Source organism: Anabas testudineus, chromosome 24 (genome assembly GCF_900324465.2).
Source record: "Anabas testudineus chromosome 24, fAnaTes1.2, whole genome shotgun sequence".
Lineage (NCBI taxonomy): Eukaryota > Metazoa > Chordata > Actinopteri > Anabantiformes > Anabantidae > Anabas > Anabas testudineus.
In genome coordinates, this window is record NC_046632.1 from 11698044 (window position 1) to 11723247 (window position 25204).

Genomic DNA, 25204 nt, shown 5'->3' on the forward strand with positions numbered 1-25204 from the left:
AATAATTTTATTTTGAAGGTTAGCAGCGGAATGTACAAATGTGTGTTTAGGCTAACTTTACGCTATCCCTAGCTGCTAGAAGGACAGGGGAGAAATGGCTGATACCATAGCTGACACAAGAAGGCTTTTCACTAAGCCTCAGAACCTAAATGACGCTTATGGACCTCCAAGTAACTTTCTAGAGATTGATGTGAGCAACCCCGAGACCGTCGGGGTTGGCAGGGGCAGATATACCACGTATGAAGTCAGACTGAAGGTGAGCCTGCACAAACAGGTGCTAATGGTGTTAGCGTTTAAGCTAGTTACCTAACCTAGCCATCACCTGTTCTGTCGTTGACATCCGCATTGCTGCAGTGAAGAAAATGCATAGATAATCACAGGGTCGACATTCTTATATATTGATGATTATCGAAGAACACGAAGGCGTATACTTGCGAAACGACATAGCAAACGCTAGCTAGTAGGCTAGTAGCTTTCGTCAGAATTAGCACTTGCTAACTAACATCAAACAAACGACATAGCGTGAGATACTGACGCAGATTATTTGCGTAGATGTGGGTTAATAAGTCATCGTGGGATTTTGACAGCGATGCCAGCAAGTACAGTGACCCTGCTGATGTCTGCTGTAGCTGTAATAATGGTGCTATCGCTTTGCTAGCGAATGTGTTTGTTTACATTAACCTGCAGTGCTGTTTTTCTGCTCTGTTTCGACAGTGCGTCTGTTTTAACAGTTCTCATAAGAGCAAATAAACTGGAGTTATATATTTTCCCCAGTAGGCTAAATAAACAATGATCTAATAACCCCTCCTAAAAGTTAAAGTCTTCTACTCCAGCCACACCCCACTTTCTAACTGCGGAGAACAGATAACAGTACTGGTCACAATGACCAACTTCACATTATAGTAGACCTGTGTGACCAAATGCTCAGTTCTCTTCTTTTTATACTAATCATATTAATATCCAGTGAGGTATGTTGTTACTGTAAGAATTACTTAGTCTGTAATGTTTTCAGATTTGACAGATTATTCATCAAAAGCCATCAAAATAAATATAATTGGTACTAGGCTAAAGGGAGCGTAATTGAACAAGTCAGCTTTTCTGGTCCTGTAGACAGGATGCATACTCCCTGATCCTCTCCGGTATGTCTCACCCCACAACACACGCTTCCTTCCTCCTGCTTTTTTGAAGAACTGGAGCAGGAGAACAAAGGTTTATCTTTAGTTGGTTATTTATTTATAGCTATAAATGTTGGTTATCATAAGATTTAGAGGATCATAAAATATCTAGATGTGTATGAAATATGACATTTATTTGCATGGCATGATTTTCACTTACACAGTCTGTAAATGTGGCTTTATTGAGTAATCAGGGGAGAGAATAACGGTTAGATGCCACCATGTGTTGCAAAACACAGATCTATTGTGTATTTCTTATTTCATAGACACACACAACTTCCAAGTCAGTTTTTAGTGAACTAACACATAACAAAGAAGACAGTTATATTTAATTATTAACATTAACATTTTAATTTATATCCTTTCAGCTATATCACATGGTCTTCAACAGCAGATGCAGTTTTCTGAGTTGTTATTGAATTACATATATTCAAACCTTCCATGTGAAACTCGACTGTAAAGTCAAAATGGACAACCTAAACAGTTTTTTACAGTTCAGTAACAGCTCTGCAAACTGACTGATGATTGTGTGATACAGTTGAACTTTCTAGAACAGTTTAGAGGACCTTTTCTCAGTCTTAAGGTCAAGAATGAATTGTCTGTCAAAAGTCTTAACTTAATAAGTAGACAACAAGTAAAAAAATTAGTTTACAGCTAAAACAAAAAGGTAAGCCAATGCAAAAATGTGAGATAAAGTTTTTATTCATTTTTTTTAAATGACACTATTTTCAAGATTTTTTTTTTGAAGATGTTCACTTTTATGTTTAATCATACCTGTCACCACATTTTGCACAAACTGAGTCATTCCATGCCTTTATTGTATGTGTTTTTAATGTGCAGGCTGTATTGAGAGCCTGAAATTGTCAGGCAGTCACCAGGCTTATTTGATTGCCTCATCTCTTATCTCTAAATTGTCATTACAGTTGACTGACACCCCTGTAGTTAGTGGCCTGGAGCATCCAGATTGGTTAGCAGTCCTCAAGTATTTATAGTTTTCCTTTACCTTAAAGAAATGAGTTGAGGGAAGAGAAGCCGTCTCCAGGCATTAGCGTTAAATATAAGGCTACTGTACTTGATTAGCGTGTAATAATTAGCATATGCGTGTAATCAGCATTATTGTGCACCTCATAGCACTGTGTGACCCTGCTTTGCATAAGACCACAGAAGAAGCGGCTCATCCCTCACTTCTCAACAAATGTGGTGTCAACTTTGCTTTGCTTCTCTCCTTCTCCTTTCTCCAGCTTTCTTTAGAAGCATTTTATTTCTTCTCCAGCATGTTAAGAGCCTTAGTCACAATGCCCAGTCCTGGAAAGCACAGTGTTTTCTTTACTCTTTTTGTTTCTATGATATATATGATGTATAGAGCTACTGTAATTTTTTTTATCTAATTATGCTGTGCGGTTTCTGTTTATAACTCCGTCCTTGTCTTCTGTTCCCACTGCTGTCCCGCTATCCACACGAAATCGAGAGAGCCCTTGTGGCCGCACTGAGAGAATATGCCTAATCCCTTCATTGAGAGAGGAGAAGAATGAAACAGGCTAGGGTGTGGGGGAGCTGCAGCGTTTACCCCCCGCCTCCCTCACCCATGGGAGGGCAGAAAGCCACCCCCTCACCAGTCTTCATCCCATTGCCCACTTATCCTATTTCACTCCCAGCTGTGTGCAGTCACTTGCACAGTCCATAGAGTGGTTACTGAAGCCCCTGTGATAACTATATATGATTTACTGTAGCAAGGCCCTGCTCTTTTCATTAAATTCTGCATTTGTGATGAAACGAGCTGTGTAAAGATTAGACTATTATGTGAGAAGCCAACTGTTGGCTGTGGCTGTGAGGCAGCTTACACAGTCACTTGTTGACCGCCAGGCCTACATTTAGTATTTAAAATGAGTGGAATCAATCTAATTTTTTTTTTTTTTAAGAACTGGAAGCTAAGTTCATACTGAAAAGAGCTGAATATCTCATTTTCCCTGAGCAGACGACAATTTCCTGGCTCGTGCGAATTTTCTGTTTGCCTATAAATGTCTTAGTTTTAAATGTAGTTTCTGAAATGGCAGGAAGTTGGTAAATTTGGTGCTTTTTTCTGCCTCCGGACATGTTTTTCATGTTTCCTAATGGACAGAGTTATTCAACAGAGTCCTATCATATCACCTTAATGGTTTTTTGGTTGTTGCTGGTTTGAGAGGATGCCCTGAAGCATAGTGTATTTGTTTAGACCCTCAGCACACAGAGGTTGGAGTTGTGGTGTGTGTGTGTGTGTGTGTGTGTGTGTGTGTGTGTGTGTGTGTGTGTGTGTGTGTGTGTGTGTGTTGGGGAGGAGGTGGGTGTTGGGTATTATCAAAATTTCTTGTCTGTGCTCGGTTCCCATCTCATCCAGAGAAGCACATTCAAGAGAGCGAACTTTGGGATCTCACTTTGTTTATGGATAGGAGTACATAAAAGGCCTCTTATAACTCTGTCTCTCACTCACTCAGTCTTCTACCCCTCCTCTTCTCTACTCCCATAGCTTCTCCCTCTCTCTTTCTTTCTTTTTTCCATTTGGGCATTGGGGCGGGGGCCTTTGGTCATTAATAAAATGGGGAGAGATGGGGAGTGAGTGTGTGTGTGTGTGGGGAGGGAGTGCTTGTCAGGCACAGTCAAGTGTAATCCAAAGTCTACAGCATCCTCTTCGACAACTATTTTAATGGAAATAGGGAACATATTGTATCAAGGCTACCATATCCTACTTGAAATGACAGTATCAAAAGTGGGAGTTGATACTATGGCAACAAAGCAGCTTTTTGCCAGCTAGGCGAGTCGGAGAGAGGGTAGGCTGTCAGGCCGCTGGGGCCGGCAAGCAAGGGAACGAGTGAGAGAGTACATGGAGAGGCGAGAGCAAAAGACCCATAGCCTCAACGCTTTTGTTCCGTGTCTTTTTTTTTTCCCCATTTTGGAATATGATGCAATGAGATGGTATTATGTTGCCATTTTTAATGCTATTATTCTGAAAGGGGAGTATATGGGGGGGGTTAGAAGGGGGCATGGGGGAGGTTTAGGATGCGCACTCTCAAACTTGACTTAATCCATCCTGCTAAAAGCTAATGCATGGTGGCCTTGAACTATTCTCTCAGGAGATGAGTGATCTTTGTCCCCTCTCTGCCTCTTTCTCTGCCTCGATGTTTTTAAGGTTTCTGCCTCTTTTCAACCCATTTTCAATGAGCCTAAAGTATTGTGTCCCACACATTATGAATCACATGCTCTTCCTATGGAGCGTAGATTGCACCTTGTACAATCATAATGGAAACTGAAGCTCGGAGGTCGACTTTGAAAGAGGTACATCTAGCTTTATGCTCCTTTTTTTAAGATACAGCCTTTTCTCTTTCATGCCTGCTTTTAATGTAACCATTTATTCTGCATTTTTGTTTATTTGGCTTTTGCTAAATTTCCACATTTCATATTTGTCCTTTCTGCTAACTTAACTTTCTTTTACCTTCCCCTTACTTTTCTACTCTGTCCTTTTTGAAAATGAGAGAAGCAAAGTGTGCCTTTTTAGACAATTCATGAAAAGCTAAAACCCAAGTGGGTGTGGGCTGGTCCCATGTCCCAATCACTGTAGAGGCCAGTAAGTTGAGACACCCGGGCCCTAACCTCTAACCAGCCGTGAAGAGAACAGAGGCTGGAGAAACCTGATCTTTGACTTGTCGAGCTCTCACGCACCGCCTCTTTCTCTGTGTGTGTGTGTGACATAGAAAGAGTGGGTGAGACCTCTCATTTTTCAGTATTGTTGTTTTTTCCTCCCCTTGTCCTGCAAGGCCAATCTCTTAATCACAGGGTTTGAGAGGACGAGAGGATTGAAAGGCCAGGTGACTTTCTTTCCTTACACTCTCACTGCTAACCTCATTGTCTGGAGGTGAATTGTCCGGGGTCGACTGTCTGTGTACAAACAAGCTTGACTGCTTTGGGCTATTATATTTACATTGTTAACTGTGTGACTGGTCAAATCTTTATACTTAACACCTGTGAACGCATACTTTATGAATGTCAGAATGTGCTTGCGCGTGGTTAAGTTTTTTCTGTGTGCACATGATGAGATTAGAGTCACGGCAGTGGCAGATTACCTGTAACTGTGATCTGTTGTGGTGGGGATTAACTTTGTGGCGCTCCATGCTGTGCAGTAACATGACGCAGCAGGGACACACCACGGTGAGAGGAAAGCGGAGTTAATGCTAGAGGACTGGGGCCATAAAGCTAAGATAATCCACTTCTTCTGTGACCTGAGAAAGAGGAGGAGTGAGAGGTTCATTGACAATATCACCTGGAGAGAACTTGAAATGAGTAGAAAAGGGAAGTTTTCAGGGCTGGTGAGTCACATAAAAACTAACAAAGAGAGAGTGGCACCGAGTTTATCTGCATTCATTTGACTATAACTAAAATAAGGAAGTATTCCCATCATTGCAACTGTCACCTTAAGTATTTCTTTCACCTGCCTTTTGATTTTAACCACAGTAAACACAGGAAGCCACAAATTATTTTTTACTTATTTACTACAGAATCTGGTTTCTGTCTCTGTTGATGTTTAAAGGTCCTAGAGAGTTGAGTTTTTTGTTTTGGAAAGAATCTGCCAGGCTTTTGGTGAAACAAAATGTGTGTCATGCGGTGAGAGTGAAACAGCTTTAATGTTACAGCCAACACTGAAGTTGAGACCAAGATATGAGAGAAATCGGGAGGCATCATACACACTGAGACGTAGTCATTTCCTCTTTCAGTACTTACAGTACTTTCACTCTCACTTGCAAGTTCTCTTTAACTCATCTTTTCTCATTACTGTACATTTGCAGATACTGAGTCCTGTCTCATATGTGATTTAACCTATTGCACAATAAGCTTGGTTTCCTCATAGAGAGATGCTGTGTTGGAATATAAAGTAATATATCACTTGAATACCACATTATTCGGAATGCACACAATTAAAACATACCAAACTAACATATAGGGCAGGGCACATATAGGGGCACAACATTAACACCACCGGGGGGTTTGATGTTGAGATATACATGGATCAGTATGGGATTTCTGACTGTGGCTAAATAGTCCTGTACACAGTAACCTGCTATGCCCTGTGTGGTGTGACACCTGTTGACCATGGCCACCCTGACCTTATTCCATCCTGACCCCAGTGATTGTTCTGATCAGAGGACAAATCAAAGAGGAAAGAAAATGAATGCCTGTGTTTTCCCCTCTGAAGCACCATAGCAGGAGTACCAAGGGCAGAAAATCTGACTTATTATCACAGAGCAAGGGAAATAAAGAGGGAAAAGACTGAAAGGGAGAGACCATGAGGGCGAAAAGACTGCTCCTGCTCTCCTCCCTTCTCAATTAGCCCTGCACAGAACAGATGAATCTTCCAACCTCTCCAGTTTCTCCGCTCTTCCTTTATGGCCATGTACACCCCCTCCTTTCTTTTTTGTTCAGCCATTTACTCAGCCTTCTAGTTAACTCTCCATCTCCTTTACTTCTTACAGTCACAGTCGTCTGCTCATCGATCGCTCCACTACTCTCGCTGTATTCATGCTGCACCTACATGCTCAATTGCTTTGCTCTTGTGATTCCTTCTTCCATGAATTCTGACCTTCTGTGAATCTGGTCTGCCAATGAAATGCTCATTCACTCTCTCCTTGTTTGTACATTGTCATGGGATGGCCATGTGCTGTCAGGACTAGTGAAGAGGTTTGTCATTGTGCCGTTATGTGCTGTTTGCTTCAATGTTCTCTGTCAAAGTCGAATCATCTCCCCTTTTTAATATGAAATTCACTCTCAAGTGCTTGTCAACAGCAATTTAGAATTATGCACACATCTGTGCACTGGCCTTGGTGAGCAAAACGAAAGTGAACTTTTTTTTTTTCCAATTTCAATTTTTCTATTCAGTTTGAGTTTTTTTTGTTTGTTTTTTTTATATTATTTTTTGTTATTGTTGTTTTTCTCCCCTTTTAATAAAGTTAGAGAATGGATAACACAAGGCTATACCCAAAACCAGTGCAATAAAAAAAAAATTTTGAAGTCGGCACAATGGCTTCATACGTCATTATCTGCTATTTAAACTATTGTCTCAAAACGTACAGCTGTTGATTATGTTTGTAGTTAAAAATCAGATTTTGGAACATTTGAAACACATGTTTAATGAGTTTATAGTTTCGGTTAGGGGGCCTTTACCCACAAGATGCTAACCTTATTGGTAAATATACAAACTATATTACTAAAAACTGTCAACCTATGAATATGTCATCTTGGGATTTGGAAAATTGACTTAAGTTTTATAGACTAAATAATATAAATGTTATTGGTGATTACATTTTCACTAGATGGGGAAAAAACATCATGTACGCACATTATTTTAATGGGTCGCTGTTTGTTAGTTCACTGAAATGTGAAACCTTTTTTATTAACCAAAGGTAATTTCTAAACGTAACACCTGTAACCGTGTTTTGTGTCTGTGTGCACAGACCAACCTACCTATCTTCAAGCTGAAGGAGTCTTGTGTACGGAGGCGGTACAGTGACTTTGAGTGGCTCAGAGCGGAGCTGGAGAGGGAGAGCAAGGTGAGACATTGAGGTGAACTCAGTACAAAGGCTGTGGAGTACTTGGTTTATCAAATCAGCAAACAACACTAACCACATTTACAGGGTTTTTACATCAGGAAATAAATAAAAGATCTTTCAAACCTCCACAGTTTAAGGAAGATTTTACCTACAGTTAATATTGTCTGCTGTCATTGCAGCCTATGAATTGTCTGGTTTTTAGTCTCAGAAATAACAAACACAAAATCTAGACGTTCTCTTGTTTAAAAAAATGTCTGTACCAAATAATACCTGTTTAATTGCTGCTTGATTTTGATATTGATATTTTTTTGTGGTTGCACTTATGCTAGGTGGTCGTCCCACCTCTCCCAGGAAAAGCTCTAATCCGACAGCTTCCGTTTCGAGGGGACGATGGGATATTTGATGACTCTTTCATCGAGGAGCGTAGACAGGGTCTGGAGCAGTTTCTCAACAAGTAAGTCTTACTGCATCTTCTGTCTTCCTCTTTTCTTCCACCACTTTGCCATGAGGTTAAAACAATTTATTCTTTTCAGTTTTCTCTTTGTAGTGGCAGTCGTTTGCAGCTTCTGCCTTAGCGAGCTATTATTTTACCTCTCAAGAACAAAGAAACACTTGAAACACTACTTATTGCAAATACTTGCAATAAGTAGATTCAACTTTTTCACTTCTCTTCATGTTGTTAACAAACTGAACCCGCGGAGACAGACAGGTCTTTTTCTCACTATCCTCCTTAATTCTCTTTCATAATTACCTCGCAGAGGACAAGAACAACCAAAGAGGACTCAAGTGCGCACCCCCACAACATAATTTTTCCCACATTTGTTTTATTGTTGATGTGTAATTTATGATAATTGCAGCTCAAATTACAGCGCATGGTTCTATGGGATGGTGTGTGCACCTCTGCTTATTTTTGATCCAGCATGTCCTCATTTTCAGCTGCAGAACAATAAAAGTTACAGTGTGATTGTAATTATTTGCTTTGATTGCAGACTTGGCCATTATCTTTGTTTCATGTGCAAATGCATCAGTGTTTCCTGTTGGAATATTAAGTGCGCAAAGACAGTTGAGAAAATTAAAATCCATAAATATGTTTTTTAAAGAAGATGAGAATGTGTTAGTAATTAAGATTTTTCCCCCCTGCTTCCAATGAATGAAACACTGCTGTTGATCATATCATTGTTCAGACTTAATACTGGCCGATATGGCTGGCAGCATTGTTTAATCTGTAATTGAGAGCATTGTGAAGAGGAAATCTTTTGGAATGGTAAACATGATTGTCGCTGTGAAACAAGTGAGAAGGCGGAGAAGAGATAACCATCACTTTTTGATTAGCCTAGTCAAACATAATTCATGCTTCAGGTACAAAAAAAAAAAAAAAAAGAAAAGAAAAGAAGAAGGACTTACATCCCCACTTTGAAAAGCAACCAAGGCCTTGAGATTTTAACATGCTTCTGCTGCACCTTGTCCTCAATGTCAACATTTCCAAAACCTATTAAACAAGTTTTGTTGGGGGCAAGCTTGATCTTTCCGGTGATTGTCCTCATATTTGACCTGTGAATGCCTCCCCTGCACAACTTAATTTGTCAGAACTATTTCCCATTTCCCATTAGAGATTAAGATGCATGCATAGGTACTATGTCATCATGTTGATCTGTTCTGAGAAATGTACCGTTTGGAAAAAAAAGTGACGTTTTAGGGTCTCAGGTGCACTGGCTCATTCTCGTTAAACCCCCTTGCGTCATCTAAAAGGCCATTAAGGACAACTTGATGTCAAAGTGACTTAATCAGAGGAAATACAGCCCCAGACTTAGATTTTCCAGATGTAGTAATAATATTCAGTTGTAATGAAGGTGATCTACATTATGTATACATTATGATTTCAGTAGATAAGCTGATTTCAGTAAATCATGCAAAAGATAACACACACACAAAGACCCCCCTTAATCAGCTTTTTTGACAAAATGTGGACAGATTATACTGCACAAAAAGTCAGCGGACCATTTCAGCAGTGATATGATGATCAGGCCTTCATGCTGTTTTTTCCGATACCATTAATGAGGTTTTGTTGACATATTAACTACCAATTAATGTGTTATTTTTGCTGCGATTGTTAAGACTTACGTGTTCAGGGTGTTGCTGTATAGCCTAATTGTCAGTCTTGCCAGTCCAGCTAAAGATCTTGTTTCCAATCATCAACCTCTCTCGGCTCTATATCCAAAGGACCCCAGCTGGAGTTGCAGTTTGTAGTCAATACTTTGAACCCCTAGGTTACGAGACAAACCCTTGATTTTAGAGTGTGCTGATAAAGGCAATGAGAAGCTACATACTGTGCTGTAGAGTTAAAGATGAAGATAACAGGGTTGCACTGGACATACACTTGAAATCAGTATTATTCAGCCCCCTACCCTGTAAGACATATATGTGGATGTGAACAAAATCTAATGAAAACATAATCAACTAAAGCCTTGATAGAGTCAAATTTTAATGATACACAATTGAGTAACATAAAGCTGATTTTATAAATGTTACAGAAGAGAAATAAATGTTTCTCCAAAACTCCAGTTTTATAGTAGACCTGGGAGGTGGGGGGCATCACACACTTGGATTTAAAAGAATCCTTGATGCCAGTAACTCGGTCAAGTTGACCAGTTCCTGCCTGCAGCAGCAAAACACCCCCCAAAGACACAGACGCACCTCCATGAGAGGATGTTCCTCTTGTCATAGATGCTTTGCCTGATCCATGAGTCCAGACAGTTCCTGTTTACTCTCATTACTAGTTAATTAATAGTTTTTTTTTTATTTTTTATTAGACATCTGATTCCCTTTGGAAAGATGTTACTTTTCGTTCTACACTCAGGGAGGTTTGCTTGCTGTACCTTGATTAATAAATGCGTTGCCCACTGTGTCTTGGACGTCTTTCTCTAACCATTGCCGTTTTAAGCGCTTTAGGTAGAGTTGAATAGTCTTCTCTTAGCTTCTGAGACGGCGCCTTTATTTTTGCCGTGTTCTCTACACAGCTTTAACACCTGGACAGGTGTGATTTATCTATATGTTCATCACAGGCAGAGCAAATTTGGTTTTCCTAAAAGCTTAAACATGTTGTGCAATAGTTTGGTAGTCGTTCTTATTAGTGTCAGGATGAATTATAATGACTTGGCTGTGTTTAAGACATTCTGCTGTTTCCTTGTCACTTTGATAAAGTCATTCAACTCGTACAGATACTTATATAATTACAACATTCAATGTATAAACCCTCACAAACTCTGGTTGAATCATTTTTATGCAGCTATACATTAAGAACTTGCATAAAAGCTGCATGTTGTGCAGTTAGAAGTATTTATAGTGTCCTGTAGACTTGACCATTCATGTCTTTTGTCTCCATGTCACCCAGCCTTCACCTTTACAAGTTAATCAAATGTGAAACCTGCCTTTTGCTCTTGCGTGTTTCAGAGTGGCCGGCCACCCTCTAGCCCAGAACGAACGATGCCTCCACATGTTTCTGCAGGACGAGTCTGTGGATAAGAACTACACCCCATCCAAAGTCAGACAAGCCTGAAAAAGAAAAGATGGCTCTGCTTGGCCTGGTCTCACTCTGCCCTGCACAGCCCAGCTTGGCCAACCCAAAGCTCCCTTCACTGCTCCAGGTTTCTCTCAGACAATAAACACTTTGAGGACTACTTCCCCTCGTCATGCCCCTCTAAATAATATTGTTCACTTATTTTAGTTTAAATTAGTGACCTTGATTGGTGTTTGTTTTCACCTTCTAATTGGAGTCAAGAATGTGCGACACACAACTGTGGTTGAAAGCAATTTATAGTCATTTCTCTTTGTGTCTGGAAATGCCACTAACATGGATATATATGTATTTATCATTTAGCTATGTCTTGAATATATTCATTTATATGGTAACATTGAGTGAGCGTTCTATGTATGCAAGCTCCTGTAAAGACCCACAGTGTTTTCCATCGCATATATCCAATACTGGCATGTTGCTCACCATACCTAGCAGCTCAACACACGCAGACACGCACTTATTTGATGAGCTTTGACTTTCAGATCTCATTTAGTTGACTCTCACTTCAAGAGGAAGCATATATGTGTGTGTGTGTGTGTGTGTTTGTATAAACCAGCACCCTCCCAATTGTCACAATAATTTTCTAGCAAGAAATGAGTACTTTACACAGAGAGAACTGCAGTATTTCTACTGGCTATATGCATTTTGAGATTTGTATACTGCCGTGCCATTTTTGTTTATTTTGAATATTTTCCAATAAAATAGGTGAAATGTCTCCATGCAGAAGTCAATTTGTTGATAACAACTGTTGACCTGTCCTGGATAGTAACCAAGATGCTGCACGGTGCCATATCTGTGAGAGATAGAGTTAGAGTTGTCCTACAGTTGTTACATCTGTTATTCAATAATTAAATGCGTAATCTACCATTTCCGATACAAAGATATTTTAAACCTGTGGCGAGTTGGAGACTGTTCAAAATGCTCTGAGTTTTGCTTCGGAATAGATGACACTGCTTGGAAATGATGAATTGGAAGCACTAAATAATATGGATACAACTGTGAAATGCCCACTTATTTACACCTCTATCATGTGATAATTTAGCATCAATTAATTGGTGATCCATTAAGTATTAACAGATCACATAAACCTACAATGAGTTGATTATTAATTCATGATAAGAAATTAGTTACTTACATTTTATAGCCTCACTATGAAGTGTTTCCAGGAAACTTCTTGATACTGTACTTAATTATAACTGAATTGGAGCAGTATTTGCAGTAATATGAAGTACAAGCATACTTTGTAACTGGAGCTGGTAGTATTTATTATTTATATCTAGTTTAAATGAAACCAGCTTAATTCAGTGTCTTTTATTCTCTTGGTTACAACTCTAAATAGTCATAACTCCCAAGTATTTACAACAGAATAAAAACATCACAGGCCACAAAAACATTTCCAAGTGCTGAATATTATTTTATCCAGTGTTAGTGTCTAACTTCACAAAGTCGACCTAAACATTTTTAATGCCGCGCCTCAAACAGGACACACCAACACAAACAGGACAGTAACCACTTAAATACAAACACCGTCTTCAGTGTCTTGAATGTTGTTTTACAGTCAGGAGGCAATGCAAGCATATCCCTTAAAAGTCTTTTCCACCCTCCTGTGTGGAGTTGCCACCTTCTCATCGTTGCCCGTGCGTTTGGTTTCAGCACCGGATCGAGGGACAGCGACTCATGTCCCCCATTACGCATGCGTCATCTTTTTTTTTTTTTTTTTTTTTTTTGTTTTAATATTTATTTTCTTTAACTTTTATTTTTTGGTTTCCTCCGTTAGGATTAAACACAGCAGTAAAAGACTGAATTGGTAGTCAAGCTCATTGGTCTCGCAGACACTCGAATAACTTCTCGATATATAACATTTCTTTGTCAGACACACTTGGCACATGTCCTCCAGAGTCTTAAGGTGAGTTTTTAAATCACTGTAGCGTGCGCCCACACCGGAGATTGCAGGTTTCTGTATCATACAGGCAATGCTATAATGAAAATTACAGGCTAATCCTCAACTAGAGCAACTGGTAACGGGCTACTTGGTGAATTCAGGCTGCATTGCAGTCTTTGTTTCAGTGGAGCCTAGGCCTAAGAGATTCTGTGCCCAGCAAAGATTCAGCCCATGGTTACACCTGCTTTTATTTGACATTTGACATTCTGTCCACTGCCTGGTGGGTCTCTGGGCCTTCAGCTCAAGTATTTTCCCTGCGCCTGGTCACACGACGAGAAGTCATATATCGCTGGACTTGTACATGTCGGACAGGAGCCTGGTGATGGGCACGTTTCCGATGGTCTTCTTGAAGAACACCTCCTCAATGGTGGACGGGCTGACGGAGCGGAGGGCCGGCAGGAGCAGGAGCAGCTTCCCGAAGCGACATGGCTGAGTCGGGTACCTGAAATACATCGCACGGGGTCAAAATCAGCCTCTTTGCGCGGTGCTGCGCGCAGCCTGTTTAATCAGTGCGCACCTGTGACTGAAAGCTGCTCGTTAAAAGCGCGCTTCATCTGTGGCACCTGTGCCAAATCACAGCAGCCTGCAGTGGCTTATTGCCTCGTTAACTTTGTAATCAGTGCGTCTGCTGACAGTTGCTGGCAGGAGACGGCGCGTCGTGTGTGCGCACAGCGCCATCAGCGGATCGCTTGTGTTCAGTCTCACCTGGTGTGTATGTAGCTGTTGAGAGTGAGCTGCGCCTCGTCCTGTAGAGCAGCGATGGCGCTGGCGTTGCGGAAACTTCTCAACTCAGTGCTGCCATGCGTAGGGACTGTGTGTGTGTGAGAGAGAGAGGGGGGTGGTTTAAAAACTCTGCTGGTGTAATATATGAAGACTGGGTGTGATGCTGTCATTTACCAAGAACGATAACGGGACTCACCAGCTTTGAATGTCACGATACATTTCAAACAGGCGAACTCCGTCGCGTCAAGACGCATCTGTCTGAATCGAGTGACCACCTCCTGCAGGGCTTGAATCTCAGACATGATCTTATTCATCCGCGGAGACTCTGTGTTTTCAGTGTTCATTCCTGCCAATTAATATGGAGAAAATGTTATTACACACTCCCAACACTAAATCACTTGAGAGTGTTTGTGTGCAGATGAGCACTGTGGTGTTTTATACATACCAGAAACGGCGAGAAGTGTGGTGGAGTCCACAGGAATGGCCCACTGCGCGATGCCCAGAACAAACAATTCTCTCCAAGCATCCTCCAGGAGAATCAGCTGCAAAGAGGAATGATTTCAGTGTTTCACTTCACCCCACGATAAAGCTCCGATTTATTGCATTTTAAACGTTTCTGAATGTCATTGAACGCCAACAACACCCCAGCTTCTAACATCATTTGACATTAAATGTTTTAGACCATTACCACATGTTTTACTTGAGTGCTGTTCACATTAAAAAAAGGCACTCTAAGATATAATTTAGACCCCCTTGCTTTAAACTACTACTCTCAGCTCATCAAGCTAAATTGTACCTGGTCAGACAATGGGAGTGTGGAGAATGCGGGGACACTTTTTGCCCACTTGATGCTCATGAACAGGAGGCGCGCCGCCGACTCGCACACAGACTCCGTCGCCACCTCGTAGAGATACATGGGGGTGCCGCTGACTTCATGGGGATACTGGCGGTGATGGAAGAGATTGTCATCATTAACAGCCCCGTGTATGGGTGATTAGAGAATAGTACACAACAAAGGTCACATTCCAAACCTGAGCACCTGGTTTTATAATTATTAGTGTTGCTTGTGGTGGATTTACAGCGAGAAATCTAATTTGCGGATTTGTGGCTCTTACAAGCTGCTAAATCGGGACAAGAATTTCAACTTCTAACCCTTATGAAAAAAATTATAATCTTACAAAAACATTAGGAAGGCTGTTATCGAAATACCAGTAGGATATTATTCATTATAGAGGAATTGTATGTTTAGGTAATTATAAATTTTACTAATGTTAAATGTTAAAAATACTATAAATGGTCATTAGAACATACAAACATCATTAGAAGCCAAATATTAATTGATCTTAACTTCAAATCAAACAAACTCACACTTTTTAAATTGACTGATATAAATCATAAAATGTTATCAAAGACAGATAAATAATAATAATAAGGATAAACACCGCAGAATGTACCTTTGGGGTGGGCTGTGCCAGACCCACGATGGCTTGTCTCTCAGGTGTGGTTGCCACTGTGCTCATCTCCAGGTTGTGAGGCTCCAGTTGTGTGACCGTAGTGAAGAAGGGAGGTCCGGGAAGAGAGGATCCGGGGAAATGGGTCGATGATCCGTTCACCTCTTTATGACCCCGGAAATATAGGGCGACTTGTTTGCGGATGGTAGACGTCCGGGGCCCCCTCTCGTGTTGAACGGCTGTGAAACGGGACATAATGAAAAAATGATCCCTGCAGGTTTTATAGAAATTGTTTAATAACTGTCTCCAAAGTAGGGGCCCAATACTAAATGTGATTAAATCTCAAAGTGCAAATGTTTGTTTAAAAGAAAAAAATAATTGGCTATAACGAGCTGTAATATATCAGCAATTCCCAAGAGTATAAAAAACATCCCTTTAAATCAGCTAGAGAGTAGCTAATTATCAACTTCATTTGAGCTCTGATTAACAGCCTTAATGCACTTTTCCATCCGAGTTGCCCACCCCGAATTCTTACGCCGCTGCATGGCGTGTCTATAGCCAAAGTGATAATTCAATTAAGCCCATTTACCGTCTTTATTCATGTTCACTTCCAGACACTTTTTCAATCGGCACGCTCGGCACTGGTTTCTGTGAGTTTTGTCTACGGGACAGCCACCCTGTACGGAGAAAGAGAAGGGGGGGTTACAGCTTCCAGTTGGATTTCTCTCAGCTTTCACGACAAAGGGTTTCGGGCTATTATCTTCCTGGGAGGCCAATCTCCAGGTGAAAGATCGTGCTATTATGGTGCAGTTATCGACCTGATCCCCTGCGGCTCCGCGCGGCCTCATCCCGGAGGATAAGTACTCTATCCCGCCCTCTGCTGCTTAAATCCTCGCCTCTAAATCATCACATTAGATTGGATTACACCTGATGTGTTACAGCAGCACGGTGTTTAGCCCAAAACTTAAGGTATGACACAATTAGATTCATCAAGGGAGGCTTAACACTGCACAAAGAGAGTAGAAGAAATCTGTGCGTAAAATGCGCTTTCCGTGCGTAAAGCCTAATAGTGAGTAATGGGTTTTGGATGAGAAGCTGAGGCTTAAAATCAACATCACTTGTAGATGGTAGATATTATTCAGTAATTGTAAAATTATTGGGCATCACAGCGAGCAGTGACTGGATACTGAACGCACGCTTGGTTTGATTTTGTAAAATCTTCTTATAGGTTTCCTGTAATTGCTTTTATCACCAACATGCTCTGTTTTCCATAAAAAGATTAAAAGACGCATAGAGTGACTTGTAGCGAGGACACAGCTACAGCAGGCCCACGTGAAAAGGAGGGTTAAAGACCCATAGGTCTAGAATAAATTATAAGGAGGCCGCACCTGAGAGCCAGATTTACAGACGTAGGTTCTGTTTCTTCGGATGCTCCTCTTGAAGAATCCCGAGCAGCCGTCACAGGCGTAAACACCGTAGTGTTTCCCTGAGCTCCGATCACCGCATACTTTGCATGGGATGTCCAGAATCCGACCTGGAAAGGTCCAAATGTCATATATCATGTTCAATGATGGGAGCTACCCAGACAGATTTTAAATGTATAAAAAAAACCCGTGAAATTGTGATTATTGCTCCATAATGGAAATTGAAGATATTCATACATTTAAAGAACAATTTCCTAGGTTGACTTGAAAAAACTTGAAAACTTAAAAAAAAAAAATCATTATTCAGAGTTTTCCAGTTTAGTTTAATTTAGTTTTTTTGTAACTGGTTAACTTGAACTGTATTAACTTGCGTTGGCGCACTGAGGAGGGATGGATCTGTACTGTGCTCCAAATGACCGGCTACCCCACACATACACCCAGGCAGAGGACAGCGCCCCGCGCCTCGTCCGACCATGGGAATTCACTGCGCACATTTCAAGAATAAAGTCCGGTGGGAAGCGTCATATCTGAGCTCTCTAAGACAATGGTCTGAGGGTGCACAATGGAGACATTAGGGGAAAGTGTTAACTTAATGATTTTCCCCCATTGAACCTCGTCTGACTGCCTGGATCTCGACAAGCTGCCAACTCCCCTTCATAATGGGACTCGACAGCTGCTTTATCCCGCAGGTCTATAGGCCCCAGGATTAGGGAGTGACACTGCACCATGAGAATAATGCGCACCAACTCGTTTCACCAACTCAAATGAAGTGTATGTAAATCGACCCCGGTATAGATGAAAAAATGTGATTTTTTTGTGAAGATTTTGTATTCAAATCTATTAAAAAGGAGTATATTTGTATGCATATGAGGGAGTCTTTTTTATTGTAGAGGGAAAAGCCGTCTATGTAATTACACTGACGTTTTGCCACCTGCTCATTGATTCACCAGTGACCCGTCAAAAAGGGTAGCATGGGAATAACTACTCAGCAGAAAAACAATGACTTCAGGAGAGATTTAGAGGACTTCAATAGCCAGATTATTAAGAATCAGAAGGCCGTGTAGGGTATTTAACTGCAGGCCAGAGCCATGTAATTGCTATATGATGGAGAGGGACAACTTTTAATGTAACATTTATCTCTGTTAAAACTTTCTTTGGCCTGTTTAAAGTCATCTTGTAGTTACTAGAATTAAACATTTTTTATGTACAGTGAGTCATATCCGCATTCGTAGTTGATTATAGAGCAGGAAAATACTGTGCAGTTATCACCTATAATAAAAATCATAGCTGTATTGACCGGAGCCACTTAAGCTTAAGATCACATTAAATGAACCAACGCTGCACGTTAAGTTCATTTGCACCATTTTAATTATAAGATTTAAGCGTAATTAAATCAAAGATGAACGAAAGTTCACTAAAGTTCAACGGGCAAGGTTCAAATAAAAAAAAAAACAACAACTGTGTTTTCTGGCAGTCAAATGAAATATGATAAATAAAATGACGCACAATTTTGTCGTGAAGGGGGGAAATATATTTAACTTCCCGCTGTGGGGGTCCAATTCGTCTCCATTGTGTGCAGTAATTGGTTGAAGATATATGGCATATTCTATTAACGTAATCACCATCAAGGGGAGAACCTGCTAAAAGAACTGGAAATTAAGTTTTACTGGGAGAAAGGAAGGTTTCCACTGACCACCCATAATGTGGGTATGGACATGAATGACAGTAGTTTAAATGTATTGTGAGATGTTTTATTCTAATTTGTCTGCAACAATTTGAATTTGACAAATTTGAGTACCTGAGGAGAAGCAACACGTGAATAACGCGAATTTGGACGTGCTTAAATAAAAGAAAACACGCAGGCAAATGTAAACACAAAAGACAAATTCCTGTCTTTTGAAACAAAACAATAACCTACTTCAGGCCTATGTTATAATCAGAGTGTGATTTCATTTGAATTCATCATGGAGCCCAGTGAGATAATTGCAGTTGAAATAAAGACTCCCATTCCAACTGAATCGCACCAGAAACAACAGAAAAAATAAACTAAATTACCTAAATTAATTTCATTTTAAATCAGGAAATACATTTGAAGATGATTAAATGAATAAAAGTGTTTTACATTCGTACAGAAACGCGCGCATCCAGACACAATCACGCAATTAAAACCAGGCCAGCGCTGTTTTACTTATTTGTCCAAAAATGGTTGAAGTTATAAGAAACTAGTGTACAAACTTTAAAATTATATTATCATCCATTAAATATCCCTCCTTTAATTGTGTTTTTACTGTTTGTTTACTGTAAATAAAATATATTAGAGGCAACAAGTGGCATTAGGCAGCTGGAGCTGTGGAGAAGAATATACAGATACAGATGATTATTTCTTTACCTTCACCTGTTGAAAACGTGGTTATTCTAAGAGCTTATTCCCAATAAGCCTCAAACTACTCTTTTACGCAGCCAAATGTGTGCCCTCGGGAAAAGAAACTCACATCACTGTTCCATGAGGAATCAACTGATTTAATTCAACAGACTCTATGATGACAACAGTGTGATAAAGTCCTGGAAGTGACCACGTCCTCAGTGAACAACAACTTTATTTTAACTCTGATTTTTTACTCTCCAATACCAGAGAGAGGCCTGCTGTGGTTTACTTGTGCCAACACAGCGGATTACCCAGTTACAGCAGCAAAGAGAAACGCGACACTTACTTGATTTGACGTTGAGAATATCCAAACAGCCACTTGTTGAGCCTGCGGGTTTGCTCATCATGGATACTCGACTTTATAGTAAAGTTCAGAATGAAAAATCCTCTTTTCCTTCTCTTAGTGTTGCTGATAAAAGCTACAACACCTGTGAAACCGCAGCACTTTTCTTCAATTCTCGACAAGCAGCGATGAAATCGGCAAGTCCCGAGTTTTCCAAGTTGACAGATTAGATTTCCGATCGTCGAGCGCAAATTAAGACACTGGATGGTTCATTAAAAGACACAGTCTTCGCCTCCGGGTCCTCTGAAGGGCGAGAAACCAAACTGCAGCCCCGGGACAGCAACCGGTTAACGGCGACAGCAGCTCTCCAGCTCTGGGCGCAACAGCCGGTGCATAAAGTTTTCGCAGAGAAACGCTGCCTGGAGCTCATCCAACGGTGCCAAACCGGTGAAGGAAAGGAAAAATCGATTTTGGGATATTCTGACAGGTGAAAGCTTGTTAAAACCAGGACACGATGTGACTTTGTGGTGCGAGTTCCCCAAATAAGCCTTGGTAATATTTATGAGAAGTGTCAGGGGGAGGCTGGAGGGTGGAGATCTCCACTTCCTTCATCCACTTGGCTTTCTACTCCAAACTCCAGCTTGACGTCACCGGCGTGTGAGTGTGCATGTGTGAGGCTGATCGTGTGAAATGTGTGTGTGTGTGCAAGTGATGTGAAGTGCTTTGCTTATGGATGTGCTGGCACGGCAAACAGAAAACACGTGTTGCGTGCGTATTTTCTTCAACATTCACAGCATGTTTAGCTCCAATTTGTTTCAGCATCTCACCTTAACTCGTGACCAAAACTATTTGAGTTATTTATGGTCAATCTTAAACTAGGGATTCGGATCAAAACATCACATATTCTAAATGAAAAACAAACCTGCACAGTGAGAGTATGGAGCTGAACTGAAGACGGTGTTACAGAGCAAATTGCAGTTATAGTCACTTTAAACAATAACAGGAATGCTGAGGTATGTTAGTCCACTGGGAGGAGGAGGAGGAAGATGAGGAGGGCTGGCACTGATCTACAGCTGAAGTAGAATTGCAGATTTTTTAAATTATTAATTATTATATTCGCACTGATTGAAATACCAAATAACGCACAGAGTTATTCAGACTTTCTGGAAGTTTGAACATTGAGTGTTTTTTCACCTGTTGCACGTGTTTTTTTTTTCAACTGTCACGTTATTTAGCGCTTACCATCAAAACCATCCATAGATTAATGGTGTCAGTGAAAAGTCAGAGCTCGTTAGTTTGACATTAATACACAGACAAGCTGTCGGAACCGTGCACTGAGAGGCAAACATGAAAAAAGCTGTCAGGTTCATACTGATCAATGTAGTTGATAAAAATAACCCTGTTGATCAAATACAAATGACAGACAAATAAACAAAACAAAACAAAACAAAAAAAAAAACATCTAATTGCAACTGTGGACAGTTTCATCATGTATCAATCATGTTTGCACTCAGTGCACATACAGTTTAGTATAATAATAAATTAATAAATGTATTTTCATAACTTTTTAAACTGGTTTCTCCACTATACTCGTGCTTTTGCTTTCCACAACCTGTCCAAAATACAATAAAAATTATAATTATTATAGTAATAACTTAATATTAACGTCTCTGATAAACAATCACTAAGTAACTGGCTTGGAAATAAATCATTGTTTTATTTCCTGACACCGAGTCGTGGGTCCGGCTGCAGGGCCCTCTCACTGACACCCTGACCTTGACAGCTTGCTGTGCTTTCGCCGGGTAACTCCAGAAATCCATATTCTGTTTTTAATTGTGTTCATTCCCACGGTACACCGAAGGCCATATGGACGCACAAAGTGTCGATTTAAGCGGACAGGGGCGAGGCGGAGAGGCGTAGTTAATTGCAATTAGCCATTGTTGTGTCTTTCAACCTGCCCTTTAGCTGAACAGCTACGGCTGGAGACTAACAAGCCTGAGGAGAAATCACTATAATATTCCTTTGATTTTCCTGCAGAGCCATTGAAAGCCTTGGGCCCTGAAAGGGACGTTTATAGCCACATATTGTGTTTTTTATCTTTTACAAATAGTCCACGTAACAATGGCTACAGTACACCTTTATTATAAGGATTATTCCCCCGACTTTTATTTATTTTTTTTACAAGAGAGCAGCTTGATTGTAATTAACCTCCACTTGTTTCACTGGTGATTCATTTACAAAATGATACAGTAGACGCATCCAAAGTTTAAGGTTTCTAAAATGAGGACCCATCACTTTCTCACAGATCAATAACGAATTCCGTTATTTGCACGTAAGTGTGGGAGTGTATGTGCATGTGTGTGGGTGGCTGCTGGGGTGGGTGAATGGTGAATGTGTGACATAATCTCCTTAACTCGTCCTAATCCTCGTCATTCACTGATAGCCTTTACACAAATATAACCAACATCATGGTTGCCGGGGTTGCCTTCTTTCACTTTTTTTTGTATTAGTGACTCTCTTCTCATCCAGCAGTCAATGAAATGACTCTAACAAAGGGGCAGTGGATTGTGTATCTGTATTTTGGGGGCTCTGCGTCAGTATGCGGATACTTGACATAATATAGGATCGACTTTAACAACGAGGAAGGAGTGAGAGTCCTGCAGGAGTCACTGCAAAACAAAGCACGGGTGTTTAGGTGTCTTAAAATGAAAAAAACGTATGTAAGAGGCTTAAGTTTGGTCTAAGTAAGAAAAAACAGGTATATTATAGTCTGTTCACGCACATCCTGACTTTTGATTTTATATTTTAACCATGAGAAAAATACACCAATTAAATGTAGATGATCAAAATCACGGTGCCTGCAATTTAAAGCAACGTTTGTGCAGGGCCCTGGCTGACCAGGCGTAAACCAAATGGCTTCTGGGAGAAGTCACTAAGCTCCAGAAGGCAAATAAAGGGAGCCTTCTAAGATCCATGCAACCATGCATCCTTTAAAGCCGACAGGGGGAAAGCCTCGTCAGTCACCTTGTAGCTGGTGTCCAGAGAGACACTGGAGTATGTGTGACGTGTGCTGGGTTGATGATGATACAAGGGGCTTTAACAAACACTCAAGAGCCACATCCTACATCACATGAGCGCGTAAAAAAAGTTATATATCACTGAAATCCGAGTGAAATATGGAGCCTGGTTTCAGCACCACGGACAGTTCTACAACAGGAGCCACTCGACAGATGCAGCTTACCTGTCCACGTGGTTCACTTTAAAACTTTTTGATTTCCAAGTAAGCAGAGGAATCTGGTTTAAAATGTGTTTAGTAAGTGTATTTTATTCATCCATCTTTCACAGCTCGTCAGAGGTTTCGTGTTTCGCTTCCGAGCGGGGACGTGATCTTGACTCGCTCCTCTAATCCAGTAATTGCTCTGATCCTGACAATGAGACAGAAAAGTGAATCAAGCCAATCAGGATTGAGTTTTGCTGGCTGCTCTCCCCTGTGGCCTGCTAAGCCTTTAACTACACAGAACCATTGGTCCCACTTTATCAATGGAGGCCAGACCATAATACCATAATTTACTAGTTACAAGCGGTTAATAAGAACAACTTTCAGGGTTGCCAGGTTGTAAAGATTTTCATTGTTAGGTGTTTATCCATTTACCTTTCGGGACAAAATCTATTTATCCACATGTTGTTAGCGTGAAATCCAGTGTTTATTAACGACTTTTTAACATTTATATCTTAAATTTTGCTGAAGAGAATGGGTCAGAGAGGTATTTTTCACAATCTGGCAACCCAATAATAAAGTCATTATCACTGGCACGCACTCTGCAGTCAAATTACAGCCATAATAACCCATCAATACAGTGAAAAACAATCTAATTTGCCTCCATGTAATCGAGTCTGCTTTGTTTTGTACAACTTCCTCCCTGTCAGATAAGGATAAGTGGACAATTTGTTGTAATACTTAACCTGTTTTTTTAAATTTTGAGTGAAGAAAGTTGCTCTTTATTTTACTTGACATAATCCAACATGATGAAAAAACCCATGTGGGCATGCACAAGGAGGTTCATGGGTCCTGCACTGCAGTTTAGCAGCTCATAAGATACAGTTTTCATGTAAGTGGGCTTTTTTCATACTGGGAGCTCCATTGGTTACTGAATCAGCCCGACAGTGGTGGCACCATACAGAACTTAATTTATCACAAAACACAGATATGATGTCTACGTTCTACTACCACTGAAGTGACTCCACCCCTTAGACAGTCCCACAATCCCCTGCACTGGTGTGTACTCCAGATCCAAACACATCTCTGTGTACCCACAAACATGCACACTTACACACATACTAAGGCCTCACCATGTAAGTGCCCCCGCCCCAAAAAACAGCACAGACCCAGGACCCAAACCCAGAAACCCACAAGTTGGTGCGGTGCAGTTGGACGCTCTGACAAATCTATTTGGGGCAAATTGTCAGTGAGAAACTTCCGCTCGAACTGCTGTGGACAAAACTGGCTGTTGGGGAGAGCAAATCCCGCTGCATGAGGGTGGGGGACAATGGGGGGCGAATGTGTTGATGTGCGGCCGGTGGCTGGGGAGGGACAATGGACGGATTAGTCAGTCCCCTGGCTGACTGATTTGAGATGGCTCCTCTCAGCCTCTCACCATGGGGAGTCCCATTGTCCTGCTTCTGATTCCCACTTCTCACAAACTCCAAACAAAAGTCAATCTCTTTCTCAAGGGGGGGAAAAATATCGACCCGTGTTTCAGCTGGGGAAAGTGACTCAAAAACTTATTTGCAAGAGATGGCTGACTCTCTAACTCTCCCTCCACTCTTTATGTCTTTTTTTTTCCTCCTCTTTGCCTTCATCCTCTTCATTTGCAGTCTTTATTGCCCGGTGGTGGTGGTGGATAGTGGGATGTTGAATGATCCTGGGTTTTCAAACTGGAGTGGGGCTGGGGCACCTGTTGGAGGCTTAGAGCCGGCTTTGCGGCCGGGGTCATTAATATTAAAATATACAGAGATGCCATCACGGGCTGGTCTAAAATCGGTCTGATGTCGCCCTGGGTTCCCTCTCTGGATGGACCTCTGCTTTCAGTCACTCGTGAAGAGCCTTCTTTCTTTTTTTCTGTCTTCTCCTTTTCTTTTTCCCTCCCTGAAAAGACTCGTTAACAAATTATGACAGCTGAGTAGAGGGGCTTAGTCTGTTCACACTGCAAAGACAAACATGTGAGAGCCAAGGAGCCCGCACTGTGATCAATGTATCTGCAGTTCATTTAATATTCTGCCTGGTGTGCAAAAGTGCCAGGATTTGCCCGAGAGCTGAAAAACAGGTTTCAGTCATGCAGAGGTGCTGAGATTTGTGGATGAAATGAAAGTGATGTAGTGAGAAACTCTTTGTGTTTGTAGGTGCTGTAAGTTGGAATAAAAAAAGGGTTTTCTTTCAAGTCAACTTTAAGCTTGTTGACGCGGTAAAATTAAAATCTTCTCAACAGAATTTCACTTAAGTCTTCAATTTGTTCTGTTCTATTAAAGGTGTGGCTGAATCCACTCATCCACTCTGCGGTATCAGGTGGCATCATTCATATTAAACTCTGTAAAACTAAGTTAACAGTTGCAATTTACAATTCTGTAACACAATAAG

The 25204-nt window shown here is 40.9% G+C and overlaps 2 protein-coding genes across 2 annotated transcripts; one reads left to right on the forward strand and one right to left on the reverse strand.

Annotated features, from left to right (window-relative positions):
- Positions 1-57: 57 nt before the first annotated feature.
- On the forward strand, positions 58-12036 carry snx3 (sorting nexin 3). Its single transcript, XM_026341757.1, has 4 exons — positions 58-256; positions 7652-7747; positions 8077-8201; positions 11198-12036. The coding sequence occupies exons 1-4, from the start codon at positions 95-97 to the stop codon at positions 11301-11303; spliced, it is 489 nt and encodes a 162-aa protein (XP_026197542.1). The 5' UTR covers positions 58-94; the 3' UTR covers positions 11304-12036.
- Positions 12037-12186: 150 nt separating this feature from the next.
- On the reverse strand, positions 12187-20088 carry nr2e1 (nuclear receptor subfamily 2, group E, member 1). Its single transcript, XM_026341756.1, has 9 exons — positions 19573-20088; positions 16826-16971; positions 16027-16114; positions 15441-15676; positions 14783-14929; positions 14432-14528; positions 14183-14332; positions 13969-14074; positions 12187-13705 (listed from the first exon to the last, which is right to left on the reverse strand). The coding sequence occupies exons 1-9, from the start codon at positions 19631-19633 to the stop codon at positions 13543-13545; spliced, it is 1194 nt and encodes a 397-aa protein (XP_026197541.1). The 5' UTR covers positions 19634-20088; the 3' UTR covers positions 12187-13542.
- Between the last annotated feature and the right edge of the window lie 5116 nt (positions 20089-25204).